Source organism: Lagopus muta, chromosome 1 (assembly GCF_023343835.1).
Source record: "Lagopus muta isolate bLagMut1 chromosome 1, bLagMut1 primary, whole genome shotgun sequence".
Classification (NCBI taxonomy): Eukaryota; Metazoa; Chordata; class Aves; order Galliformes; family Phasianidae; genus Lagopus; species Lagopus muta.
The window spans coordinates 47,549,664-47,576,763 of record NC_064433.1 but is presented as its reverse complement, the minus strand read 5'-3'; the positions used below and the strand labels follow the sequence as shown (position 1 = coordinate 47,576,763).

The window sequence follows — 27,100 nt, the reverse complement described above, 5'->3', positions numbered from 1 at the left end:
CATGCTGCAATAGGTGGGATGACTGGCTGACTTGCTTGTACTGTGAGATCTTGAAGAGTCACGGTATTGACAGAGGCTTCAGGTTTTGTATGGAGACATGAGGGGCTGGAGATGCTGGCTATGGAATAGGTTGAGATGCTCTCAGAAACTGTCCTAACACTAAATCTTTGGGCCCAGACTTGTCTATAAGCTGATGAGCTGTCCATAAGGTGATCCAGTAACATCAATCTGATCCCACAGCATATCCTGTCCTGACTCTCTTCTTCCTGAATAGTCTTCAGTTTCTGGTAAAATCAGGCTGCCATTTCCTCATTATGATCTACAGATATATCAGGATTGTCATCTTCTGAGTGCTATGTATGTGGCTCTTGGGAATAAAATGAGAGTAGAACTTGAAGGGATGCTTAAAGCAATTAGGTACCAATTCCAACAGAGATGAAAATACCAGCCTGGATTAAATATTTGCCAGAACAATTCAAAGTTGTTGCATCTTAAGGGAAATTAACTTGGAGGTGGAAAGGCAAGCTAATCCTAAAGCAGTAGGCAAGCACCCTGTCAGAGCCTATGGTTATATATGGTCAACATCAACACAATTACTATGTCTTTATTATTAATTAGCTTATCATTGATTATTAATTAGCATTATCATTAACAGAATTGATTGTAACTTAAGAAACTGAGTTGGGGCATAAATAATTGAATTAATCTTAAGGATGCATAAAATACTTTAAAAATGCTGGATCTGTATTTCTTAGTGTGTACAGAACACTTTACCTCACTTGCCTACTTCTCATTCAGTCAGTCTGTACTCATGATGGCACTTCTTACAAAGAAAACTCGAGGGGAAACAAGTGCTTTGGACAAGACACATAGCAATACTGCTGACAAATTACAGGCAGGATGTTGTTGAGATGCACACTCCTGTAGGAAGACCAGGGCAGCTTGGCTGGTGTGGGCAGCTTGGCTCGTGTGTCTGCCAGGAATAGGTTGAAGGTCCTCATTTCTCCCTGGGTGGGTTTGTCCCAGCTCCAGATGTTGCTACCCTACCCCAGCATTGTGGCAGATCCCTCTTAATGCTTTCACTGCTATTGTTTGGCACTGATATCCTGCAAGGGAGGAGAGGTGTTCCTTATAAATACAGTTTCCAAGGTCTTGTCACAGCTAATATACAAGACTTTTTGTTCTGGATGTCAACACTGAACTTTGCCTGTGCATTGGGCTGTCTTTGAGTTAGCTCTGAACCTGTCTTCACAGGCACAAACATGTACACTTGTACTTATGCAGTGCCCACTGACAGGAAAGAACATTCAGTATAAACACATACACACACAGAGCCATATGGACACATGCTCATTAATTGAAACCAAGCCTATGTACTGAATCTCGTTGATAGCATCCAAATCCTAGCCAATCTGCCAGTACTTATGAGATGCAAGACTGGATTGCTTCCATTGTCTGTCACTTAAAAGCTGAAAATTATTTTGCTGGCCTCCAGCCCTTGCTCCCATATTCTTTGAGAAACAGCATTGACATTTTGTTTGAATGCACGTGTGGGTATATTAATATTTTGTGCACTATTCTATGTGTAAGCTATAGCTGATGCTTACTCCTAAGCAGATGGTTAGCTCAAGGGATACAAATCACTTAAGTTTATTGTCAGATCCTGCTTAAGTAGATTGAAATGCAGTGAACTCCATGGGAGGGAATTTCTCCTTCTGAGTATACTGCACACGCTGAAAAACAGTCTTTTGATGTTAAGTAGACTTAATTTGAGGAGCAGCATTGAGTAACCAGGAATGTCACAATTAAGTATAGTGTGAACCTAAATTAATCGCCTTGGCATCCAAAACCACTCACCGTATCAGCACATGGCATTTCAATGCAGCACCATGCCTCACTGAGCAGGCACAGAGGGAACAGCTTTTGGGAGAGATCAGAGCTCTGAAGCAATAAGAACTGTAGAATGCAAGCCTTTGACTTGTTCACTACAAGTATTGGAAAGCCTGAAAACAATGGGATGGATGTATCCAGGCTGGGCACAGAAGGATTTTCATGTTAAGGCTCCTAAATGTCAGGACAATTCAGAGTCAGTGCCTGTCTCTCCTCCAGCTTTCTGTGTGATACTGTGGAGAATCAGCTGAAGCAGCCTGTGCACAAACCTCTGCACCTATTTATTGAGACTAGGTTTGCACATGCTATTTATTCTCCTCTCAAATGGAAGAACTATCTTATATGGCCACACACTAGGACATCTTAAAATCTGTCTCCATTGCCTGAGGTGTAGACTTGTGAGCAGACTCCAATATTCTGTGCCATGCTTTGTGGGCAGATGATGTGCATCATGAACACATACATCTTCCAATTGTGACTTGGACATGTAAAATTCTGGCCTGGGATTCAGGGCTCCAACAATCTCTGTGGACAGCACCTGACTTTCAAACAATCCAAACTCCAATTTTATTTCTTGAAATTTTTTCATGATATTTAGTCTGCGTGTCTCTGATAAAAGCCTTTCTTTGGAGGAGGTAGGGAATTCATCAAGAGCAGAGTTGGCAAGTCAAATTTGGCAACAACTTTGCCTACAAGGCAACAGGTAAAGAAGACTGTCTCAGGCATGGGGACTTGGGAAGGTGGTCTGGCAGGGAATGCTGACTTGTGAGCGTTTTAAGGCATCCTGTTCAATCCATTCTCTGCACCAATGTTGCAGACCATAGTTTTCCCAAGGACTTAGTATTTTAAAACACGCTATATATATTTGATCCATCTTCCCTCTAAAAGATCATCGTGAAGATTTGCCAATGATTTACTGTGCCCATACTGGGGGGAGGGAAAGCAGATCATTAAGTCTTGAATACAGCCTGCCATCTGGATGGGCTCAATGCACAAGAAGGCGTAAAGTTGGGATGCAAATGTGCAGCACTTGGTTCTCAGCCAAGACAGAGCTTGTGCTCAATTGTTTAAAAGAAAATCTACACAGACATGAATTATTGCAGGAGAGAAAAAGAATTCATGGGAGCCTTTGGGATTCGCTTTGCAGAATGCACCACTACAGCTCAAACCCATGGGAGCTGTGCTTTGAGTGCATAGAGCTTTCTGTATGTGGGCTACTGGAGTCTTGAAGCTGGCATCTAGGATTAGTTGTTCCTTTTGACACTTATCTTTGTGTGCTTGTGTTTCCCATCCAGAGGGTTCACACTGGCAAGAAGTTTCCCAGTGTTTCCCAGGTGAGGCATCCTGACCTGATGTGACTGCTGTCTTAAGGAATGTGTGCAGTCTTCCTTCTGCCTTTGTGTGTGGGCAAGAGGATGAATAATGCCAGCCATGCTGAGAACATTACAGTGGTTTGTAGCAACCCCTTCCTTTTCTGTCTGCCTTTGCCATGGACTCTTTGTGTTGCCGAGCAAACCACATAGACCCAACTGTTCTGCACTGGCCACAAGCTGTTTCTTTTTGTGTGTTGGAGCAGCAAGCCACTGTGGTACCCAAAATTAAGGGTCAGCATCACAGATTTTTGGCTGCAATCAGCCTATGACTCAATTCTCTGTCTCTAAAAATGGCCGTGAAATGGTTTGGTTTTGTAGGGGTGACTTGCAGAAAAAAAGTCCTTTTGAGTTTGGGAACTGCTCAGTGGTAATAATGAGGCAAATCAGAAATCCCAGGAGGGAACAGGATTCTGTATGCTATGCAGCACATTGCTGGCATGCAGATAAGTATGGACAACAGAGTGGAAGGAAGAGAGCCTCATCCACAGTGGTCTTTTGTATGATGAATGAGGCAGCAGATCCAGTGGAAAGGAGAACGGTATAGGATCATGCAATTAAAATTGTACCTCTATTATTATTTCTGTTTCAAAAGTTTGGTTCTACTTCACAAACCATGTGGTATCAAATCAAGAACGGATGGAAATAAATGGCTTATTTTTAGAGTCTCTTGTAGGGTTGAAACATACATTTGATATCCAAAGGTATTTCTAGTCCATATTTGAAGCTGATATCATGCTATTCTGTTGCTAGTGGAAACTGTTGATGTGTTTGGTACACTTCAATTACGCATCACTCTGCTCTGCAGTTTGGGAACTGGAAGACATGCAGGTGGCTTCATTTTAATATCTATTTAAAGTGTAAATGGCTGTCTGCAGTGTCCTTTGAAAAGGCAAAGATTGTGAAAGCTTCAATACTCGTGGAATTAAGAGTGCGCATGTGGTAGAAAAGAGTGGTAAATGCGATGCAAGACAGGTGCTAATGGCTTTGATGATTAAAGCTGAAGCCTTTGTCCTTTGAGTACCTGTGGGAGATCTGAAAGGTGGTAGCACCAGGAAGCAGGATAGTCCTGAAGAAAGCTGTGTGGTGCTTTGCCTGATTGAGGAAAGGTACAGCAAGTCTCAGCCAGCTCACCTCTGCCAGGGTTAGGGATCACAATAGGACAGGGGTGCTCCTGGTTGAATGATGATAAGCGGTATCCATGCTGTGCCAATTAATCTGATGATCTTGAGGGTGGTCGTGCAGATAGTAGCCCTATTCTGCATACTGGGAACAGTCAGGCATAAGGTTTTGGAAGACTCAGAAGACAGAAGGAGCAAAGCTTCTCTGATGTTGGAAATCTGTCTTTCCAGACCTGGTGAAGGAGACTTAGAAGCCGTGTTCTCAAACTTCATAAAACAGGGTATGTGAAACCATAAGAGTTGAGATGAATCCATGCATATAAAGGACGCTGTTATAAACAGAGCAATTACAAATAATGAAACTGTCAAACTGCATGTTCTTCTCATCCATTGCACTTTCTCAAACAAAGAGCATTTTGATGAAAGAAGAGCTCCGATTTTGTTGGAATCCACTAAGATCAGTGACCCTGGGAAGCAAGGTAAGGTTGTAGGAACATGAATCTATTCTTTAACACTACCCAGCCTGAAGCATGCATGGCTATGTTGTCAGAGCTGACCACCTGAACTGCATCTACAACTAATTCTGCTATGGCACAAAAGCTGTACTAACATTAGGAGGTGTGTTTAACCAGCTAAAATGGTCAGAAATTTAAGATGGGCTATCTTTCCTGACAGTGACTTCTCTGAACAAGTGGTGCTTTTATCTATAGCATACGTGTTGGTCTAAGTGGCATTGATTTTCTCTTGGGCAATAAAGGTTTCTTGCATGACTTCCAGCTATTCTTTTTTTTTTTTTTTTTTTTTTTTTTTTTTTTGCAAGTTGTGCTTCCTGCTCCACAACAGGGAGAGGGTAGAAGTCATTCTTGGGAAGAATGAAAAGAAAAAGTCATGGTAGAAAGCATCTGTTTTTCATTAAGCTTTTCCTTAGAAGCAAATATTGCACAAATCAATTTTTTTTTCCCCTCTAAGTGGAAAAATAAAAAGGGACAGAGAGAACCAGAATGGGAGAAGTTCAGCTTAGAATGTGTCAAAGCTATATTCGTATGAATGTTCACGGGCCAGTGTGCAGTAACTGCTCCTTTGGCACTACGATCAGACCAGTCTTGCTCTCTGTGTTTTACTGTTTCTGCTCCAAAGAACAATGGATCTGGATGTGGCTATGCTTGATTTTCCATGACCAGTATCTGCTTGATATGAATCTTGACCCAAATGCCCTTGTTTGCTAGTCACTCTGTGAAAGCAGTATGGAAAGGTTCACCTTGGAGGCCTGTCTCAGCACTAGTTGCACAGTTGAAGCAGGCAGCTGCCCAGGACTGCAGCTGGGGAGGTGGTGAGGGATGAAAAGACCACCAGCCTTACCTTTGCTGGCACATAGTAAGCGTGGCCTGCACATCTGATTCTGACAGCTAGGCTGGATCAGGTCTCTGCAGTTTTACCACCCACAGATCCCTGAATCCCCTGCTACACCTACAGCTTTTCCATTTCTTGTCCCAAGCCCTGCTCAGCAGGCCCCCTCTAATTTCCCATACCTGCAGAAGCAGCCTGGGAGGTGACAGCTAAGAGAGCTTAAGCTTGAAATGGCTGCTGGGAAAAGGAGGTTTCTGAGTCCACCTGAGAAGTTAGGCTGAGGGGGCAGAAGGAGACACTTGTCCAAATCTTCATAAAAACTCCCAGAACTCCACAAAGCCAGGGCTCTTTTCTGGACTTCTCTCACTCCTGCTAGAGCTTTGGTGACAGAATCAAGCAAGATATTTATATTTTGCAGAATCCTTTAAGTGGAAAAACATATTTTTTTAATTCTCTCATGGTTAGCTTCTCCTATTCTCAGATTCATCTGTCTCCTGGTTTTGGAGCTCCAACACACACAATGACTCCCCCAAGAAAAGATAGGAGTCAAGTCTTACTACAGGCATGCAATTATACAGTAGGGACTCCTAGATTTACTGCAAATACAAGCTTTGCCTAATTGTAGCAAGTTCACTGCCAATTGGTCTGTAGTCTTTCCCTTCCAGATCATTACAGCATCCCCTCCATGTTCTGTTTCCAGCCAGTTTGCATCAGCTCAAAGCAATTTTTCTGCCTCAGTTTAACAACAGTACCGAGCAGAGGGAATGGCATTAACTGCAGGACTGGGCAGGAAACTCATTTATCATCTTGAGCCCAAAACTGCTCTCAGTGGCCAGGGAATTGAGCTGTGGTCATCTGTGCGGCCATGAAGGCTAGAGAGGGTACGCTCATTACCCCACCTTTGTAAAGCAGGGTTTCTTCTTCCATTTCTATTTTCCCAGTGGGTTTCTCATTGGTGATAAATGCTCCCATCGTGTTACTTCTTACGCGGTACAAGCTGTCCCAACATGCCTTCTTCTATGAGACGTGCCGCAGGCCAGCAGGGGCCTGGTTCAGGGCTGCCAAGTGAGCCTGGGGCATGCTCCCATTTCTGAATTATATCACGGCAAAGCAGCACCAGCCATGGCTGGGGATACGCGTATTTCAAATCATCCGGCATAGTCAGCAGAGGGATCACTGGGCTTGCACTGACCTCTAGTGACAACGCAGGGGACTGGGGGCTTTGGTTAACGTGAGGCTGAAAGAGCATATGTAGGTCCTTGTCACTGAGATAGTTAAAACCGTTTGTCCCAGTTTTCATCAGATCTGCACACGAGCACTGCCTTGGAGCAGAGATCCTAGTGCCAAATCCTACTGTCTGTGTCAGCTGCTCTGTATACTTAGACAATAGCAATGATATTCATGCGTCCCAAATTCCAATCACCTGCCCACTGAACTGCTCTTCTTCCCTCAAGCCATTAGGACTGTGATGGTCTTCATGTTTCCTGCAGTGTTTGCTCTTCTTGTCTATTTCTTTTTCATTCATATGTCTGATCTCCCATTTCTTTGTCCTGTTCATGACAGCATCTGATGACTGATTGCCAGGCCATCTTCTTGGCTTGGTAGTGCTCTGGCTTCTGGGATGGGCCTCCTGTTCATCACCTCTATCTCACCTTCTTCACGCTCTGGCTTTCTTACAGATCCTACAAACTGTCTCTAGTTAAAGGACGTGAAGTGGAGGGCTTCTGGTTTCTTTACTACAAAGTAGTTTGCTGTTCTGTATGGTTGGTCATCCTCTATGCAATGTACCAGAATGCTCTTCTGCTTTATAATGCTGTTTAGAAACATAAAATCCCTTAGGTCTATCTTCTATCTCCTTGAGTCTGTAAATAAAATTGGTGAGAGCTTTGGACCTGGTTCTGGGAGCTGCTAACCATCTGAAGGACTTGCAGGCTGCCATCACCTCCCAGGGTGCTCTGCATAGGACCAGTCATGGCTATGATGTGACAAGCTTGTGGGATTTTTTGGAGGTCCTTCATGTCTCTGCATGCTGGCCCCTGCCTGTCAGCTCTCAGAGATCATGCCTGCTGCACTGCCTTTTCATTACTTGCTAAGGGGGTGCAAAGGGGGAAGGCTGCCAGCTTCAGCCTTCTGCACTAGGTTGAGCAGAAAGGCAATCAAGTTTCCTAAGCAGTGTAACAGATGACAAGGTGTATATTTATCCCAGATACCCACATACTTCCAGTGAATTGTGCAACATGAGATTTGTCATCATGCATCAGATCACTGGTGTATCTAATCCAGAACCAAGGCTCTGACAAGATCTGGGAGCTGAGCTGCCTGCAGTGATGCACCTCACCAACTGTGTAATGCAGGAACACAGGGTTTGGGATTCAAATTCCTCCACAGTTCCTCTGGCAATCAACTGGTACCTGGCTGCTATTATCTGAGAAGGCAGAGCTGCAAATGTAAATAATCCTAAGATTAGGCAGCCAACACAACTAAAACAACTACAGTATACATTTCTGGGCTGCCTCCTGGGCTGGTTATGTTTTGAATGGAATAATATTTCATGCTGATTTATTCTAACTTTTTTCTGTTAAATGATTATTGGGCTAACTGCACCCTGGATGTCAGCAGTAGAGAATTACTGCATTGCTGGAAGTGACCCATAATCTTTTACCACCACTCCCAGCATCAACTTTTGTGCCTCCCATTGTGTTCCCATTCCCTGCAGGCTTGTTTTTTGTGTTATTGTTGGTTTTAGTTTTTGTTATGTTGCCTTTGCTACAAGGGAGTCAAGCCATCCTCCTGTTTTGGCTGTGCTGTCAGGCAGCTGCATTCTGTAATGGTGCTGTTGCATCTGTGTTTCCAGCGCTGTCAGCACTCCTTGATCAGCCCAAACGTCAGTTATTTTGCTTGGCTAGTTTTGGCTTCTGCCTGTCACAGAGCAGGAATTTCCCTCAAATTCTCTCCTACAGCTCTCACAGCATACCTCTGAACACATACAAATCATTTCAAACCTGCTAATGTGAACACTTACTGGACAGTTTCTTCCCAGCCTCCATGGCCTGATGCTCTGGTCAGAATGAGAGTGTCTTTTGTTCTTGCCCCCTGGCTATCACTTATTTTCAGCAGCTCTCTGCTCTGCTTACATTGTGGTGAGAATGGAAATGGCTTTCACCCATTCCTCCTGAGTGTGTCTAATAAAATGTTTGATGCTGGCAATGCCTTATTAAACCAAGCTTCTCCTGTTTGGGAACTTCAGTTTACCCTCATTCCTGAAGGGGTTTCAGGAAAGTTGGGTCTAGCAGAGCCTTCCTCAGTGTACGGATTCTGCTAACTCCTGGTGTGTTTTTAATCAGTTATTTGATCTGATTGAGTTAGTGTCGTCAAATGCCATGAATTAATGTTTATAGAAAATCTCTTCCTCTTTGTATTGTGTTGCTTTGTGACATGCAGAAGAAAGACCAAGGAGGGAGAATCCTTCATTTGCTTTGCTGTGGAGCTTCAGGCATTTTGTTTCTCTGCCTCTCTTGTATCTTAGACCTCTCTTCCCAGTGCAAGGGCTCCTTTGTGATTTGTCCCTGACTCCATTTTGGTCCAGGCCCTCATGAGGCTTGGCTCCTGAAATCTCTACAATGGCTATTCCTGGACTACCATGACTTTGTGTCTTACATTCTGTGTGGTGCTGGGTCAGTGTATCCCCAGGTTGTGTTGAAGATGCCTTCTGAGCCAACACCAATCATAGGACACAACTGGTACTGCTGTTTACTCTCATCCATTTCAACTTCTTTCTCTTTAACATTCGATTTATTTTTGTGGGGCTTCTGCTTTTCTGTTCGGTGTGTTCTGTCCCACCAATGGCAAATGTCATTCCCTGACCTGCCATGTCCTATTGTAACAGGACTCAGAAGCTGGTAATGAGACCTACTAGATATGAAGCAAAGGCTCATTTGTGATGATTGTATTTCAGGGACTGGATCAATAAGGTTTGCTAGATGACAGAGAACCCAGTGATTTTTACTGAATGTAGATCAGAGCCTTGATCCTTTAAAAGCCCCTGTGAACCAAAACAAGCTGCCCAGAGTGTCAAGTAGCTTTCATATCCTTGCCAAGCTGCCAGTGACAATGGTGGTGAGGCAGAAGTAGACTATTGTATAAAATATTGAGACAGTTGTCTGCTGTCTGTCTTGGGCATCCCAGTAAAGTTGGGATTGCCTTGTCATCCTGTAAGATGTCATATTATCAGGTGTGCCATGCTAGAAACAGCAGGATACGGATACCAGCTCCTTGACTAGCATGCCCCTGCTCACACTCCAACTGCTAGTGTTGGTGTGTAGACAGAAGACCCTCATTCTCTAGTAGCTAACTGGTCTTTGGTTATCCTTCGTTTCTTGGAGTGCCAGTAGGATGAGGAACAGCAGGATTCCTGGGACGTCCTAAGCCAAAACAAATGTCCACTCCTAGCACACCATGAGCTTTCCCACATCCTTCTGTGTATGAGGTCCTTCTTCAGTGGAACTGCACCTGCTACAGATTCCTGTCATGGTTTTGCCCTTGGTTAGCATGTCTCTTAGGTTACCCTATGGTGGGTTAATCGATTAAAAAAGTTCCTAACAAGCAGATTCCTGCTAGGTCTCACCTCAGTGCTCCCATGATTGTACTCCAAGTTTGGTGAGACTTGCCTGTGTCCTGGGGTTTGGACTTTTTGCACAAGCTTTGGAGTTGCTACTGTGTTTGGTCAGACAGATCTAAGGAGAACAGAGCTCTACAAAGTCAAATGTCCCAGGCAAACACCTTGGTGATTTTGTTTTACTTGTGCTGTGGATTGATCTGTGACAAAATAAATATTGCAGCACTGTAGGCAGTAGCATTCACAGACATGAGATTCTGACAGATCATAGTGAATGCCTCATTCTTGAAGGCACTCAGGTTCAGGCCAGACCAGGCTCTGAGCAGCCTGATCTAGTGTAGATGTCTCTGTTCATTGCAGGGGAGTTGGACTAGGTGACCTTTAAGGCTCTCTTCCCACTCAAATAATTCTATGATTCTATGATCAAGAAAGTACATTTTCAGCTCTCTTGGATGTGAAGTAAAGACTGGCTCTGGGGGCTGAGTGTTACCACTGCCCATGTTATCTGTTTGAGCTTGCAGAAAGCCTGAAAAGAGCCTCAAAATTTGTTCTTTTTCCTCCCTACCAAAATGGGAAATCTTGGAGGCTGACAGGCAAGGCATGGTAGTCCTGTATTGTTCTAAAGGAGTGAGTTTTGATTCAGAGAATACAGCAAATACTTCTGTTAACAAGTATCTGAAATGCTAATGAAGAAAAAATACAAGCAAAATTCTTTATAATAAAGGGAATCAGATTTTATTTTTATACCCTTAAAGTTAAAAATATGCATTTCAAAATATTTACAATGACTATATATGAAATAACCTTTGTTAATGAAACACCAACATACAGTACTAGAGTAAATCCACCAAATTGATAAAGTATACATGAGAAGAAAATGTAACAGAAAGAGAGAGGGAGAGAGAGAGAGACAATTGTATCTGAGCACAAACTGCACCTGTACGTTTTTTGAACTCTCTGCCTTTCAGTTATGGATGGAGCCACATTTAACCTCTTGTCCCTTATGAATTCCACTCGTGACTGAGGTTCTTCAAAGTGACAGAAATGCATTGGTTGCAGTACTAACAATGCCTGACTATCCTCTGCCAGCCTTTCACATGGGGACCTTGAATCAGAGAGCGTTCTCCAAATCTCTCAGCAACCATAGGAGGTAGGTCTAGGAGGATGGAAAAGCACCAGATTAAGTGACTGGCCTAAGGTTGTGCAGCACGGAGCAGAACTCACAAGTCCTGTCTCATCTCTCCAAGTCTCTTATAAGGGAATACATTTCCTCTACTAACGTGTAGCATCTGCAATTGAGATGAGCTGTGTCACAAGGTGGGGCTCCCAATTCATACCATGTCCTGAGTGTTCATGTGAAAAAAAAAAAACAACCCTACATTTGTTGCAGTGCTGTTGCTATGTACTAGAGCTGAACAGAAGATTTTAGTGCAGACACACACCCAAAGGATTCCCTCCCTGCACGTGCATCATTGAGCAACTGCGCTCTCTATTTTTAGGAACCCCTGTGTATGTCTCCCGCCCTCTCTCTTTCTCTCTCTCTCTCTCTCTCCATCCTCCATGCTTGTATATTTGTATACTTGCCCTTCATACCAGTATTTGATTCAACCATGGGAATGTCAAATAGGAAACAGAACAGCAAAAAAAAAAAAAAAAATAGCTGCCTTGTTCCCGTAGTATTTTTAATACTAATTTAATCTGATTTCTATTGGGTTGTTTCTCAATGTAATGTCTTTCATATATGTGCATACATATATATATATATGTATATATATATATAAATGTAACAAAAGTCCCATCCCATTTGTTTCAATAGACAAAAAAGGGAGTTGTAAGCCTGAATGCCCAACCCACCAGGCACGCTGAAAGGCAAGTGGGAAGGGCTTTAGACAGGGAAAAAGATGTAGCCCTCATTTTTTCGGTGCTCTTCAGTCATCACTGCTGGGCTTGAATGTTTGTGAAGTTATGATAGAAAAGGAGAACAGCTGTCTGGGTCACTTGCAGATTTCTGGTGTAGCAGCCCCAGGAATGAGAGATCAGTCAGTTCTGTTCCTCCTGCTCTTTGGTGAATGAGTTTCTGAAGATTCTAGTTTTGTTGTTTTGCTATGGTGGTGGCAGTAGTGGTGATGGTGACTGTTCCTGTTCTTTCTATTTATCCAAAAGTTCTCTCAGCAGAGCAATTGTTCCCCATTCCCAGCAGCCAACCCTCTCCCCAGGACTCTCATCGACCTTATTTTTTCCTAAGAACAAGGTAGAGGATGCCAGTGACAAAACTGAAGCAAAAACAGATCCAGGCCAATATGAAGCTGTAGCCGTGGTGAGCATTTGTCACCTCTTCTGCCTGGATCACAGACTGATTTTTTGTGAACCGAGCTGTGTAAATGGAGACTCCAATCAGAATGCAGATCCCTGTAGGAAAGAAGGGAAAAAAAAGAATTGGAAAATGTATAAAAACCAGCATTGCTGTAGGACATTTGAGGTAATATTCTGGACTGAGATTGTAATGCATGTCTTATGTCATCTGAGAGCTGGGCTGCAATCCATTACGCTTATTTCAAAAGAATTCCTCTTGTGGACTTGGTGACATAAGACACTTGGGTCTTGTTTAGTGGATGCCATGGGGGAATAAACTTTTGTGAGGAGGAAATAAGTAATCAGGTAATAAGATCTGCAGACAGTTTGGTGCTATGTACTGAATCCCCTGAGCAGTAGCTATCTAACTGTTTATTTCCCTGCCCTCTGTAATACTTGAATGCTTTTTATTCTTTTATGAAGAGAATTTGCAGAACTCACTGGGATTGTCTAATGAAAATCTGGAAATATTTTCATTATTTAAATTAAATTAAAAATATATGGAGATCACTTTCCAGTTCCTCTATGAATCATAGAATCTTAGAATGACTTGGAAGGGACCTTGAAGGTCGTCCTGTTCCAGTCACCCTGCTGTGGCCAAGGTTACCACCCACCAGATCAGGCTGCCCAGAGCGCTCTATGCTTTTTTTATTTTTTTTAATCAAAAAGTGGGCCACTGAAAGCTTTTAGCTGGCTGATAACTTCCCTGGTGGCCATGAGTGGCAGACATGTGGCCTGCTGTGCTTGCAGAGGCACCGGGAAGCATGAAGAGCCATTGCCCAGCATGTGTACTTACAGCAAACCAGCGTGATGGCTCCAGTGATGTAGAAACGTTTGCCTTTCTCCAGGGTGAACAGCTGGACAATGAATGTAACAAGAGCGATGACGGAGAAAATGATTGAGAGGATCATGAAGGCTTGCGCTGCTTTGAGGGAAGCTGCCAACAGAGCAGATTTGAGAAGGTTAGGGCTCAGCCTTGACATTGCATTACAAAGCATGGCAAGACATCACCACAACAAAAGTGGAGGTATTACTTACCAGCATTGCCATCACTGGGTGTCAGCGACTCACAGGTGCTGTTGCACCACATCCAGAGTCCCCAGGAGGCATTTCCAGTGGAATTCCTACCCACCATCCAAACCTGAAACACAATGACACAACTGTGTTATGAGGGAAATAGCCCTGTGCCTCCGACTGGGACCCTTTGCCCTGTTGTGAGATCAGAATCATAGAATCATTAAGATTGGAAAAGACCACTGGGATCATGGAGTCCAATCATCAGCCCATCCCCACCGTGTCCCTCAGTGCCACATCCACATGGTTCTTGAACATCTCCAGGGATGGTGACTGCACCACCTTAACCACAATTAAACTGTAAAGTGCACCAGCCACAGCTCAAGTGCCACAAGATTGAGAGCTGAATGAGATGGAGTATGCCAGTGACAGCTGGGTTGGGTGGGAGCTGACACAGGCTTTGAATGTCAAGGGGCATTTAGTCCAGACAGAACACAAGAAAAATCTGTTCCCATGCTACAACAGAAATCGCAGAGGTTATCTGTCCTCTGCCTCGCCTAGCATGAGACGGCAGAAGAGCTGTAACCTCCCGTGGCGATGCGTGCAACCGGGCCCAGGCTCGGGCCGTGGAGCCGCCAGGGGTCACCATCGCCCCGGGCACGGCCTCGCCCAGCTCCGCGGCTGCGGGGTCTGGCGCCGAGTGCCCGGCGCCTCCCCTGTGCCTTTGGCGGCGCTGACAAGGCCACTTGCTCCCGCTGTCGACGGGTGTTTGGGCCGCAGGCTTTCAGTCTCCAGACCCAAGCACCTGTCCCCCTTCCAGCCCTGTCGTTGGCTACTAATGCAGCAGGAGACAACCAAGCTACGTGGCTCATCCAGGGTAGCCCCTACTTACGTTGGCAATGGTGGAGACGAAGAGCATGACGACGGTGGCAATGTGAACCACAAAGATACCAGCCAGTAGTACCAACATCTTGGATCCTTCCTAAGTGGTGACACCAGTGCAGAGAAATCTGAAGAAGAACAAGAGCAGAAGGAGAAAATGAAGGGAAGGCCAGAATCAAGGAATAGAATCACAGAATCTCTCCAGTTGGAAGAGACCCTTCAAAGTCATCTAATCCAACTCCCCAACAATGAACAGGGACATAAGCTTTATTTACACGTGACAAAAAAGGCTGATTTTACTTTCACTCTGTAAGCACGTAAGCATAAAAAGCAAACAAACAAAAAACCGTAGTTAAAAACTTTTTCAGAATCTGCATGGTAGTTCCTCCAGCAGTTAAACAAAGCCTGGAGGCAAAGGAACCAGACCAGGAAGAGATGTAGAGCAGGGGTGGATAGCTTTAGAGCGCTGTAAAAATAGCCTGTGTATATACATAGGTTGCTTAAATTGGAGTGTGGTTCTGTAAAGTAAAAATGACATACTCCAGGCCTACACTCCAGAAAGTAGAGCTTTTGCCCACGGAGGTCAGGAAAGATTTTCTCTTCCTGTTGTCCCTTTCCCTTTTGCTGTACAGCCTCCTCCAGTCAGTCTGGGACATGGGACAGGTAATGCAGAATGGAGGAGGGGCATTCCTTGGGTACATCATGTGCTGAGCAGCAGTTGAAAATGGTCTGGGGAACTGCTCATACTCAATGGCCTGATCCCTTATGTAGTGGAGAATAACCAGAATAGAAACACCACTGATGTGTTCTGGGGTAGAGGAAGATGCTTAGGTTTGCACGGAAGACTGTTTATTTCCCTTTAAAAACTTGAGGCATGCAGATCACATTATTACTGCAGTAACTCGCTTGTAATGCAGATTTCTTGTTTTTCCTCTGTACCCTGCATCTTTTACTTTTTCTAAGATTCATTACCATTGATGAACATGCCACTGCAAAGACAAGGTTTTTGGGAGGGGTATCTACTTTAGATAGCACTCATGACACTATTTATTACGGCTATTGCCTTCTCCCCTGAAAATGTGAAATACAGTGAACAAATCTCAGCTGAGGGAGCAAGTGCAGGTAATTCATGCAAAGTGAGTGAGAATATTTCCTATCCTCCCAGAAATGTATCAGTAATCAAGTAGCACAACCACAGAAATCAGACAGGAAAATTTGCTGGGCCCACCCCATGAACACTATAAGACTGCTTCCTAGAAAGTTTCACGGGGCGAAGTTGCTCTATTTCTTGGTAATGATGATACTAAAGTACTACTGAAGAGCAGTGTCAAGCATTTGATTAATGTTGGCTGTCAAGTTATTTGGGTGCAGGTGACTCAGGTAATAAAGTTTGATGCTGTCACCATTCGTACAGGGTGTACAGGGTGTGGTAACTGTCATGGAACAATACAATTATTTGTCATGATGTCTTTCAATCAAACTATGACAAAAAGCTTTTTAAAGTCTCCTATTTTTATTATTTACTCACTGACTCCACCTTTTCCAATCCTGTGGGTTTTTTTGTTTGTTGGTTTGGTTTTTTTTTGGGGGGGCGGGGGGGTTTGCTTTCATTGTGACTGTAAGTGGGAGTGTATTCCTGTAAAATACTGCATCTGCTCCTTGCACTGCTTTGGATATAGTTTTCCCAAACCACAGTGGGTGGGCAGATTTCTTATCCACCAGTGGCACTTTATCCAAAGCCAGTGTTAGCCTTGAGTTCAAGAACTCAAGGGAATTGCCTTTGTTACGCATTCCTCCTATTCAAACAAGATCATTCCTTACAAGGACAAATAAGGTCCAGTGACTGGTCCTATATCTCCTTAGGAAAATCTTCACCAACAATGAAGTTTCTCTCACTTGGGAGAACTTAGGGAGTTTAGCCCTGGCTTGGTGAATGCTAGCCTGGCTTATTTGCCTGCTTTGGGGTGTCCTAGCAATATTCCCCATGCTCTAGAACTTGATTTATCTGGATGGCCTGGATACTGATGATGACTTCTTTCATTGCAGTGCCTCCCTTGATGATCTGGGAGGAAGTACAGCCATAGGAGATCCTCTCTGACTCTAATGATGGACATTTGTGTATGTTCAGCATTGCTAGAAGCCAATTTTTCACTACTATATGCAGGCCACCTCATAAATGCATTTGACCTGAGCGTTAAACCCCTTCTTTTCATTGACTGCAAAATAAATGTGCGTTCCAAAGTGCTGGATGGGAACTGATCTAGATAGCTCCACTTGAGCTGAGAAACCATTGCTCTTGCCACGATGAAGTTATATATCTATCTACAGCAGGAACCTTGAATAGAGCACTTGAATCAAATGCTCTCATCCCTTTGACTGCTCGTCATCCTTGCTTCTCAGCACCTTGGTTCTTACATAGGGTGTAATGAATGCTGTTCTCACCATGATGTACTGATATATATACACCAAATCGTGGCAGATCTTCCTGCTGTGCCTTTATGGAACAGTGGCTAAACTTTCTTTCCTAGATAGGTGTACTTTTCCAAGTTTCTTTAGAAATGAATTCAGCAATTTTTTTTGCTGATTACTTTTGAGGAGCTTCAAAAAAAAACCTGTGCTTGAAAGACTGGAGACCTACTTTCATGATACTCTAAAGGACTAGAATAATGCTTTGGAATGCATTTTCTGTATGATGAAAGTGATAGAAAATATGACTTCACAGTGTAAAGAAAAATTCACACACAGAACTGTGGCCAATACGCTAAAAGAAAACCAAATCCTTTGTTCCCTTTGTTGGTTTGTTGTTTTTTTTTCTGCCCAGTTCTCACACTGCTTGAGAGAACTGTTTGCTGAGATGATTTCAATGTACCTCCTTCCTGAGATCATCAGCACCTTTCCCTGAATACACACGCTATCAAATACAACCACCCTGGGGTTATATGTTCACAGCTTAGTTTTGAATCTTTGTGAGTTAAAGCACAAGCCTCCCTCTCTATTCACTTTCCCCTTCTTTCATCCTTCTCTTCCTTTTAAATAAAGCACCAGAGAACAATCTCAAAGGACCAGTGGTTGAATGGCATTGAAATAAAGTCATCTCTGCCTCTGACTGTACGGCATGGACTTTTCCTCCCATTAGACAGAGAAGTTGGCAGAGCACTGAGGACTGACAGGATACTCTTTCCATTTGTTAAGTGTGAGACATCTCTCTCCACTTCAGGGTGTGGTCACATTGCTGGAGCAATAAAACACAATTGCATGCAAATGCCTTTTCTAACATTCCCCTTCCTAAACTGCAGCTGGATTTGGAGTTCCTTAGGCTCTTCTTTGATTATGAGTCACTCTTATCCTTCCTAGAGCTGCCAGTTTTTTCCACTGACTCACCCCAAGGCTCTCAAAACCACAGTTATTTAACCCTGCAAGTGTTCAGGACACTGTTAGTTCCAGCACTGCCTCTCAAGAACCGATCAATCAAACAAATCATGAATCCCACAGTGAGCCTTCTGATGCACCTTCTCAAGGTAAGATCCCAACTAATCCAAGAAAAATAGAGCTGAGGCATGAGAGTAAAATGACTACTGAGGTGTAACGTTTGGAAAGAAGCATGCACCTGCTGAACAGCATGGGAGAGTTAAGAGAGATGATCTTGCGCTGATGACAGCAAACTGTGCTGATGGATGAGGAGAAATAACCAGTTCCACCAACAGTAACTGTGAATAACAATCACTGCATCAGCTTTCAACAAACATAAAACAAACAAACAATAGAAACCCACAACTCTAGGGATAATTATTACAGACTTTATCTACATAGACACTACTTGCGCACACATACAGGAGGAAAACACATAGATCTGCTGCATCCAAATCAAGTTTAAGCAGTCAAGCACTCCTTGAAAAGCTAAGCATTTTCTCATGCAGGCAAAATATAATCACCCCTAAAGTCCCTCTGTCTAATTATGTGTTTTGGATCCTTTTATCTGGAGATCAGTCCAGAAAAGAGAGTCCTTGCCCTCAGTTTACTGTTTAGCATAGCATCAGAGTGGAATGCCAAGTGCCACTTGGAGATATAACAAAGGCCCATAGTGCAGTTCCTCAAATAAGGAGAGTGGGTTACACAAGAGGAAGAGCCAGATTAGGTACTGATTCTGGAGAAGTGTACACTACAGAGAAAAGAAGTAGAGGAGAAGGTGGACACAATATTTCCACAGGAATGGTTGGGTTGTTTGGCTGAAAAATCTGAGCACTCTCAGATAAGTCTGAAGTATTTCAGATCTGAATATTTCCTGAGGAATGGAATACATCTGACTCACACTCCCATTCTCCTCTCTGAGAGGTTCTTTCTTGGGATGGTACCTCTCTCTCCCAGGATGAGTTGATGAAGTACTGTGAGAGCTGCTGGCTAAAGAAAGAGCATACACTGTCCAGAGAGCATATGATATCTAAACTGCACCTCCTGTAAGCACTGTGGTGGTGAACTCTGACTTGCCTAAAAATCTGATTTTCTGCTGAAATCCCTTGAGTTTGAGATATTCCATTTTTCAACATTCTGGGGGAAAGACTGTGTGCTTCTGGCAAGAATACCAGCAAAAATGCCCATAGATTGAATGCAAATGAGATGGCAGAAATTCTGCCTCCTTTGGCTGCCATCACAGACTGTAAGAAACATAGAAGTAAGTCAGATCACCCAAGTACATTATCTCTAAAGATGGCAATAGTATATGTTTTCCTACATTTAGAGAAAGCACATGAACCTAGCCGCTGTCTGTGATGGCACTGAGTCTCTGTAGGTGCAGAAATACTGGCGGTTGGAGTGAGGGCTGAGGCCACTTGGAAAGGAAAGGCAAAACGGAAGGAGATCGGATGGCAAAAACAAAGTGTATGATACTATTTGAAACAGTTACAAACTCAAACTACCACTTCTGTCACTGGTACATTTCTCAGGGCAAAGCCAACCTACAAATAGCAATGCTGCCCTAACACGGTAGGGGAAATCTCAGGGTAGAATAAAACCTCCTACAGAATTTGTGGATCTGTCTTTGACTGCACCGAGGCCCCGGCTGCCTCTTATGCCCTGGATGCTATGATCACATGCTTTGTCATCACGTGCAATACTAGCATGAATTCTCATCATGCCCAAGGCTACTTAGCTGACTGCAGATGTGACATTCTCTGTGATATTCTGGTGGCACCGTGACTTTGGACCCATTATACTGATACTAGAAAGCTCATGGCAATTATAAGAAAGCACCTGAAGTGATCTTTTTTGCTTTCAACCTTTGCTCCACTTCTCACTTCAGATACAATTGAATCTGCAGTCCTTGCTGACTCCAGGCTTTTACAAACCACTGTATAAAGGCATGGCTGTTAAGAACCTGGTTTTGACAGACCAGCCTGACTCAATTTACAAGTTAGATGCTTTTTATGGAGATGTAGATGAGTAGGCTGGTGCCTCTGGAAAGAGATTTCGCATGTGTGGGAAAAAGGTTGGGCAGGAGGTGTGCGTGGGTGCACAGAGAAGTTTGGAGCCTCTGGTTTGTGGCAACGAGAAGATTTTGTGTATGCATGGGTGGTGCCTGTCTGTGGTGACCACATGGGGTACGATGAGAAGTAGCTGAATGTCAACCAGAAGGAAAGCATAGAGCAGCCTGAGGGGTCACAGCTGAAAATAAACTTAAGTAAATGGAATATTTTGTCTGGTTCTTGGGATGCATTTTCTGGTGGTATGGTCTTCAAGGGATCAGGGGCAATTCTTTTCTCAAGGGAGTGGCAAAGCACGTGAATCACTTCTTGTGGGACCAAACCACTTTCTTGAGAATTCACCCTTGGTAACGAACCTCTGCTTGCTGACAGATGCAGGGGGGAGTCAGGAAAGATGACACACTGGAGTTTTACAGCTCTCATGCTCGTGATTCATCTGAGAGTGGGGAAATGTCAGAGTTCCTAGGGCAGATGCTGAGAAATCGGCATTTTCTCCCAAAGAAGCCACCCTGGAGTGCTCAGCCATGTGACAAAATCAACAGAAACTCCAAAGCTCACTTGGTAGTAGGAAGGGGAAGAGACAGCTGCCTGGGGCCTGGCAGGCAGCCAGTGGCTGCTGTGGGTGGAAAACATGTCACTTTGTACGCTAGACACACCATGGACTGGGACTGATGGACAGAGAGTAAAGGAGGATGGGAAGGGGAGAGCAAAGCTGACAGCAGCACAGAGGGGTTTCTCCACACTCCATGAAGTGCTCTGGGGAGCACACTCACCCACAATGTGTTTGATGGTCCTTGGGTGGGTTAATCAGATATCAGGAAAGGCTGGGAGTTGCTGGGACTTGCAGGAGTTCAGAGAAGATGCCAAGATAGATGAGAAACACTTGTGGGAAGACCGTCTGGGAGATGATGCAGTACGTGTAGGGGTGTGTGTCTGCTGCATGGCTCCCTGTATGAATGGGATGTGTGTGACTGTGGTTTCTATAGAGGCAGGTCTGAGCTGTGCGTGTCTGCGTGCATCCTCATGCACAGATTCCGCATGAGTGCACATATTTATCTGTGTGAATTTGACAGTGCCCACGTGGGAGAAACCATCTGACAGCTCTGACAGGAAAGTTCAGGTTACAGTGTGGTGTAAGCAAAAGTGCACATACCATTTCTGCTGGGATTGGCTGCTTATCTTTCTTGTGATAGTCTGTAGATAGAGGTGGAACTGACACTGACTGTGTTTTGTCTTCATCTTTGAATTAAAACTGCAAATCTCTGATTTACATTGATATTATAAAGATTTTCCCCTTTTTGTTTCAAGAGTGAGTAAAGAGATAGTTCTTCACCAGATAGCATTCACCTTCTTAAGACTGAAAAATCTCTGAATATGCCAATACAGTCTTTGAGACACCAAGGTTGGTGTGACATAGACATCTCCAGAGTCTGAGCTTTTGGGTCAGTCTGAAGGTGCCCAGGTTCCTACAAACCAGCTTGGAAAACACTATGAAGGATTAACTTGTAAAATTGTTCTATGGGCCTTTCTTTCAACCCACAATGCGGAATAGGGTGCAGAGAGAGGATGAGTAAAGTATTGGCTCCTGTGCACAAGGCGAAAGCAAGGGGATGCTGTGCAGCCTGGTGTTGGTCTGTGCTCTTTGTGGAGTAGGGTGGGGGTGGTCATGAAGTTAAACCTCCTGTCTGTCTTGGAAAGGGCTACTTCCAATTGCAATTATTATGGGCTGGCAGAACCACTTAAGACAGAAGTCTTTCGAGTTTATGTTACGTATGGAAATCGATTCCACCAGAGAACTCCAGTTGCTGGGGCACACTACATTGGCTGGGCTGCTCTTGCTGGAGCTAGCTATCATGTAGCTGACTCCATGTTCCTGGAGCTGTTCTTCAGCAGACCCTGACCAGCCAGCTCCCAGCTCTGAGAATTTGCAGCTCACCCCTCTTGCTCCCATGTCTCTCACTATCTCTTCCAGAAGCTTGTTGTAGCCCATAAAGGGAGATGTCTCTCAGGAATGAGAAGAATGTGGATCTTGGACCCAGTCCTGGCTGGCAGTTGCTTTCACAACTCCCCACCTTAAGCAGACTGCCCTGTAAGGGCAAAAGGGCAGCAAAGGCCTTCACCCTGGATTTCCTCAAATCCAAATGTGTCAGCCACATTGCAAGAGCTAAGCCTTAGGCATTAGTCACTGCTCACCTGCCCTCAGCCATGCCAGTGCTCAGTCATGCATTGTGCTTCTCTGCATAGCCTAGGACCTGTCCCTAGGAGCTCACCATGGGTGTCTCCCCATACCTATGGTACAAGTTGATTCTTATGGGGCAAAGGGTTAAATCTTTGCTAAGAGCTTGGTGAACTGGTCACTCTTTTGGAGAAGGTGGATTCAAAAGCAGAGTTGCCTTAACTTGTCCCTCCCTACCACGTCAGGTTATGGACTATGTTTGATCTTACTCAGAGAGAAGCTTCCATGTAATGTTTGCCCTCTGCAAACAGTTCAGAGCAAGGAGGATGCACAGAGCTGTAAATTTGGCCAGGGTTTCCTTTGTTCATTGGCCAGCTGTTCAAATTCAGGAGGTTCTTTCTAAAACACTTCCTTAAGGAGGTTAAAAAAACCCTGCTCCAGATTGCAGTCCTCAGATGCACTTCTTTGCTGTCCTGCCTGGAGTGTAATAGCAGGAACTACTGCTGGACTCTATGCTATGGGATGACTGAATGTGGATGGTGCTGGCAAGGTTTAAGCTTGTGCTTAGGCACATTCATTCAGGGCTGCACTGTAGCTATCAGCTATCAGTCCAGCAAGGCCATGGAAAAGAGGTTTCCTGTGAATGCAGCTTTGCCTCAGCAGAACAGACTCATGGTATGTTGAGCATCCATCTTTAGTGGGGGAGATAGGAAACCCAGTTCCTCACTCTCCCTTTTGGAGATGTAAAAAGCACTTCTGTTGCCCTTACTTCTCCTTACCTCGAAGGAATGGTGCAGAAATCGTATCTTTTAGTCCTTTTTCATTACTTTCTTTGCATGTGAACAAGAGGACAGCAAAAAAAGAAAGAAAAAAAAACCAAAACAACAGGGAGTGCCACGCCCTGCAGGCTGCTCTGTTTTGTACTGTGTGATGGTGCTGTCACATCAAAAAATAGGAGCAGAGGAGTGACCAATCCAGTAGTGGTATTTCTTGCTCTCCAACAAGCATGGGCTGAATGCCATGTGCCAGCTTTTCAGCTGGGAGCTGACTAACGGGGAGATGGATTCATGATCACAGCAAACCCCTGCTCCGTCACATTAAGCAAGGCCTGAGGTGTGCCTTTCACCAAAACATGCTGGCTTCTATCAGCACATCTTCCAGAGCTGTTTCAAAACACAACCTCCGTTCCACCTCAGGGCACCACGCAGCAACTCCTGCACGCACTTGCATTGCACACACAAGGCAAAACTCAAAGACCACCGGCTAGGCCAGCAGGGCCAGTTTGCCAAGCCTCTGTCCCCAGCAGAGCTATAGGCAGCACTAGCTGTGGGATCTCAAATCCCATGCCTGTTAGTGTGACCTTGGGTGTGGCTCAGCTCCACCTCACTCAGAGTTCTCCTTGAGATGGCACATGCCCTGCAGGGATGCCCAGCTGCTGCATGAGGGGAGCTTGGACTGCATGCCAAGTGTCAGCCATAGCCAGGAGAGCCGACTGCAGGGCCTGCCACGAGGAACTGCCTCTAACCAAAGAGCTGCTAGCAAGACTGAGGTGCTGCCATTTGGATGCAGTTCCTTGAGCCTACCCTCAGTCTTGATGTAGTCCCTAAGTTTGACAGTGGTGTGAGACCTGTTAGGAGGGGGATTTTGGCTGGCTCAGACCTCTGTTATCATAGATAGATAGATAGCAAGCTCTGTGCTTTTACACTCTTCATACCATGTTCCCTCCTCTGTGTTTGCTCAGGAGAAAAGACTCACAATATGTGAGTGGACTCTATCCAGCAATGTCAAGTGGCCAGTGCCTGGGCAAGGCTGCTCTCAGAGGTGCCTTGAGGAATTCAAAGCCATTCAAAGGCAAAAGTTGCTCAGGAAACAGTGCCTCAGTCAGCTCCCCGGCCTCTGAAACACAGCTATTTCTCTAGCAGGAGGCATCCGGGACAAAGAGGACATCAACAAATAATAAAATCCACCCTGCTGCCACGCTGCTGTCAACCTAACTTCACAGCCATTCCAATAGTGACTGCCCACAGCACCAACCCCAGTTCCAGCGATTTGCAGCTGGATTGGGCTAAGCACTGCTTCAGTCTCTTTCTGTCCTACGAAACTGCAGAGGCAGGCGGGGTTCCTGTTATTGGAACTGAAGCCTGGTGCCAGCAAACTGGCTGTGCTGAGCTCCCTTTTTCAGACCTCAAAAAGTAGTTTAGGCATTTGACCGCAGGACACACGGCAAACAGATGAAGTGAGAGAAGTGGTGAAGGAGGGGAGGGAGAGAGGGGGAAGTTGTGTGGAGAAAGGCAGGTGAGCAGGGAAAACTGCCAGCCTGCAATCCTACACTTCCCCTCAGCGCTCCATGCTCCTGTGCTGCCCAGGAAGGCACAGTGTGCAGTCATTCCTACTCACCACATGGCTTTGGCTAAGCAGGGGCTTGGCTACAGGATCTCTACAGGGTCTCCCATAGCAAAAAGAGAACTTCCATTTCACCCCAAACTTCCCATGCTCCACTTGGAAAAATGACTGCTGTTCTAAACTAGAGCTTGGCAAACTACTGACAGAGAGGACAGAGAATAGAGTGATGCAGAAAAATGTCAGTGAGAGTCAGAAGTGTTGAACGTGCAGTCCTAATTTCAAGCAGGGTTTTCTCATAAACTGTGCCAGTGCTGCTCCAAAAGAGTGCAGCAATTCCATGCCACATCTAGACCAGGTCGGGCTTCCCGTGATGATTCCCTGCTGCACATGCCCTAAAGGTGAGAATTACATTGCCAGAGCCAGCACTCTACCCAACGCCTTTCTTTGCCCCGTTACACAGCTGCATTTCAACGCAAATGCTGAAAGGTTAAGGTGCGTCCCGTGCTGAATTTGTTCACCAAGTTGAAGTGGCAGAATGAAAGGTAAAAGCAGGCTGGAGCTGCAAGGAAAAGGAATCGGGCTCCAGTGAGCAAGAGAAGTTGGTAAAGCTGTTGGAGAGAAACTTACCGTGCGGTGCTGGCACCTGTGGAGGCAGGAGCGTGGGGGACTGCGGCGCTGCTGTGCCGGAGTGAGGAGCTGTAGTGAAGGGGAGTGACCTGGTGGTGGTTTAAGTTTCCTCCGGTGGTATGGGAGGGTGGTGTCACTTAGCTCTGTTTTAAAGAAGTTACTATGAATCAGTCTGCCTTTAAAGAGAGGGAGGAAAAAAAAAAAAAAAAAAAAAAAAAAAAAAAAAAAAAGTTAGTAAGCTACGCCCTGCTTTGTTGGCAAGGTGTCAAGAGTCTCTGGGAGGAAACCAGCGATTCAAAGAAATGTTTGTAGGGTTGTGTCTGACTCAGAGCACAGTACAGAGACCGCAGCCTGGAAAAAAAGACTGACGCTGATCCAGCTGAGTAATAGAGGCCCACAACAGCATCTGTTTATAAAACTGAACTTCTGGTTGTCATAAAAAAATATTGTGTAGTTACAAATGTGGCAACGTGACTACAACAATACAGTTCACTCAAAGAAGCAAACAGCCGGTTGGCATGGGACACGGGGAGGCTGGTGAGTCACCACATCCCTCACTCCAGTGCTGCACGAGGGGACGTTGCCACGGTCAGCCATGTGAGGGAATGCAAATCTGACCTGTGGGATGGACATGGACAAGACTTTTGGAAATATAACAAAATGCAGCGCTAGCCTGGTGGTGACTCTGGAGCAAGATGACCAGATGGTGGTGGTTTGCTTCCACAGGGAGAGCACGGGCAGGAAAGATGGAAAAGGGGGTTTGTGATTCACAGTTTTCTGAGGTCAGCATTTCTTGTCAACTTAAAGACCTTTAAAAATAGATTCTTTACAACTGCATGGAATTGACTGGTATAGCTCTCATGGGTGGCAAGAGGAGAGGGGATGTGCTTGAGGTGCTTGCTGGAGAGGGAGGAGGATGTTTGTCAGAAAACATCTGGGTTAAACTGAGATCCATGTTGTGATAAAGTTGGTGATCTGCTTCCATAAGGAATCAAATCTTTTTTTTTTTTTTTTTTTTTTTTTTTTTTTTTCAAAAGCCAGAAAAGGGAAGAGTGGATAAAATACCTGCCAAAGGTCTTTCCCTCTTCAGTGAGAGAATGCTTCATTAAGTGAAGTGAATCATTAAGGCTGGAAAGACTTCTAACATTGTCTAGTCTACCTACCACCACTCATTCCCACCATGACAACTAATCATGTCCCTAGGTACCACATCCACGTTTTTATGGAACACCTCTAGGGATGGTATTCCCCCACCTTCCTGAGCAACCTGTTCCAATGAACCACTGCTCTTCCAGTGTTGTTTTTTTGTTTTGTTTTGTTTTCGTTTTGTTTGTTGTTGTTGTTGTTTTATGTCCAACCTGAACCTTCCCTGGTGCAAGTTAAGGCCATTCCCCCTCATCCTATCACTGTTATCTGGGAGAAGAGGCCAACCCCCACCTCGCCACAACAGGTCTTTACAGGGAGCAATAATGTCTCCCCTGAGCCTCCTCCAGATTGAACAATCCCAGTTTCCTCAGCCACACCCCATCAGACTTGTGCTCCAGACTCCTCACAGCTTCGTTGTCCTTCTCTGGATACTCTCCAGGGCCTCCATGTATTTTGTATATTGAGGAACCCAGAACTGAACACAATACTTGAGAAAGCTAGTGCTCTTTGATGTCTACACAGATTAAAAAAACCTTGCTGTTTTTCAGATTATTCCTTTTCTCTAAAGTTATTGATATGTATTTTGTCCCTGTCTAATTTTAGACTATAGCAACCAACTTAAAAACAGAGCTGTGGATGAGACAGCAGCAAATATGATATATACTGTAGGCAAAGACTCCATGCCCACACAATCCCATGGGAAAATAAAGGCAGAATTTTGTTCTGCAAGGGTAAAATAA

The 27,100-nt window shown here is 44.7% G+C and overlaps 2 protein-coding genes across 15 annotated transcripts in view; one reads left to right on the top strand and one right to left on the bottom strand.

Annotated features, from left to right (window-relative positions):
• The window catches only part of GSG1 (germ cell associated 1), a 90,407-nt gene that overhangs the window by 26,022 nt on the left and 37,285 nt on the right, over positions 1-27,100 (top strand). The window lies entirely within an intron of this gene.
• EMP1 (epithelial membrane protein 1) lies at positions 11,080-25,376 on the bottom strand. The gene is made up of 5 exons (XM_048950076.1): positions 25,215-25,376; positions 14,602-14,719; positions 13,734-13,836; positions 13,492-13,632; positions 11,080-12,752 (listed from the first exon to the last, which is right to left on the bottom strand). Exons 2-5 carry the CDS (start codon positions 14,677-14,679, stop codon positions 12,574-12,576), a joined length of 501 nt encoding a protein of 166 aa, XP_048806033.1. The 5' UTR covers positions 14,680-14,719; positions 25,215-25,376; the 3' UTR covers positions 11,080-12,573.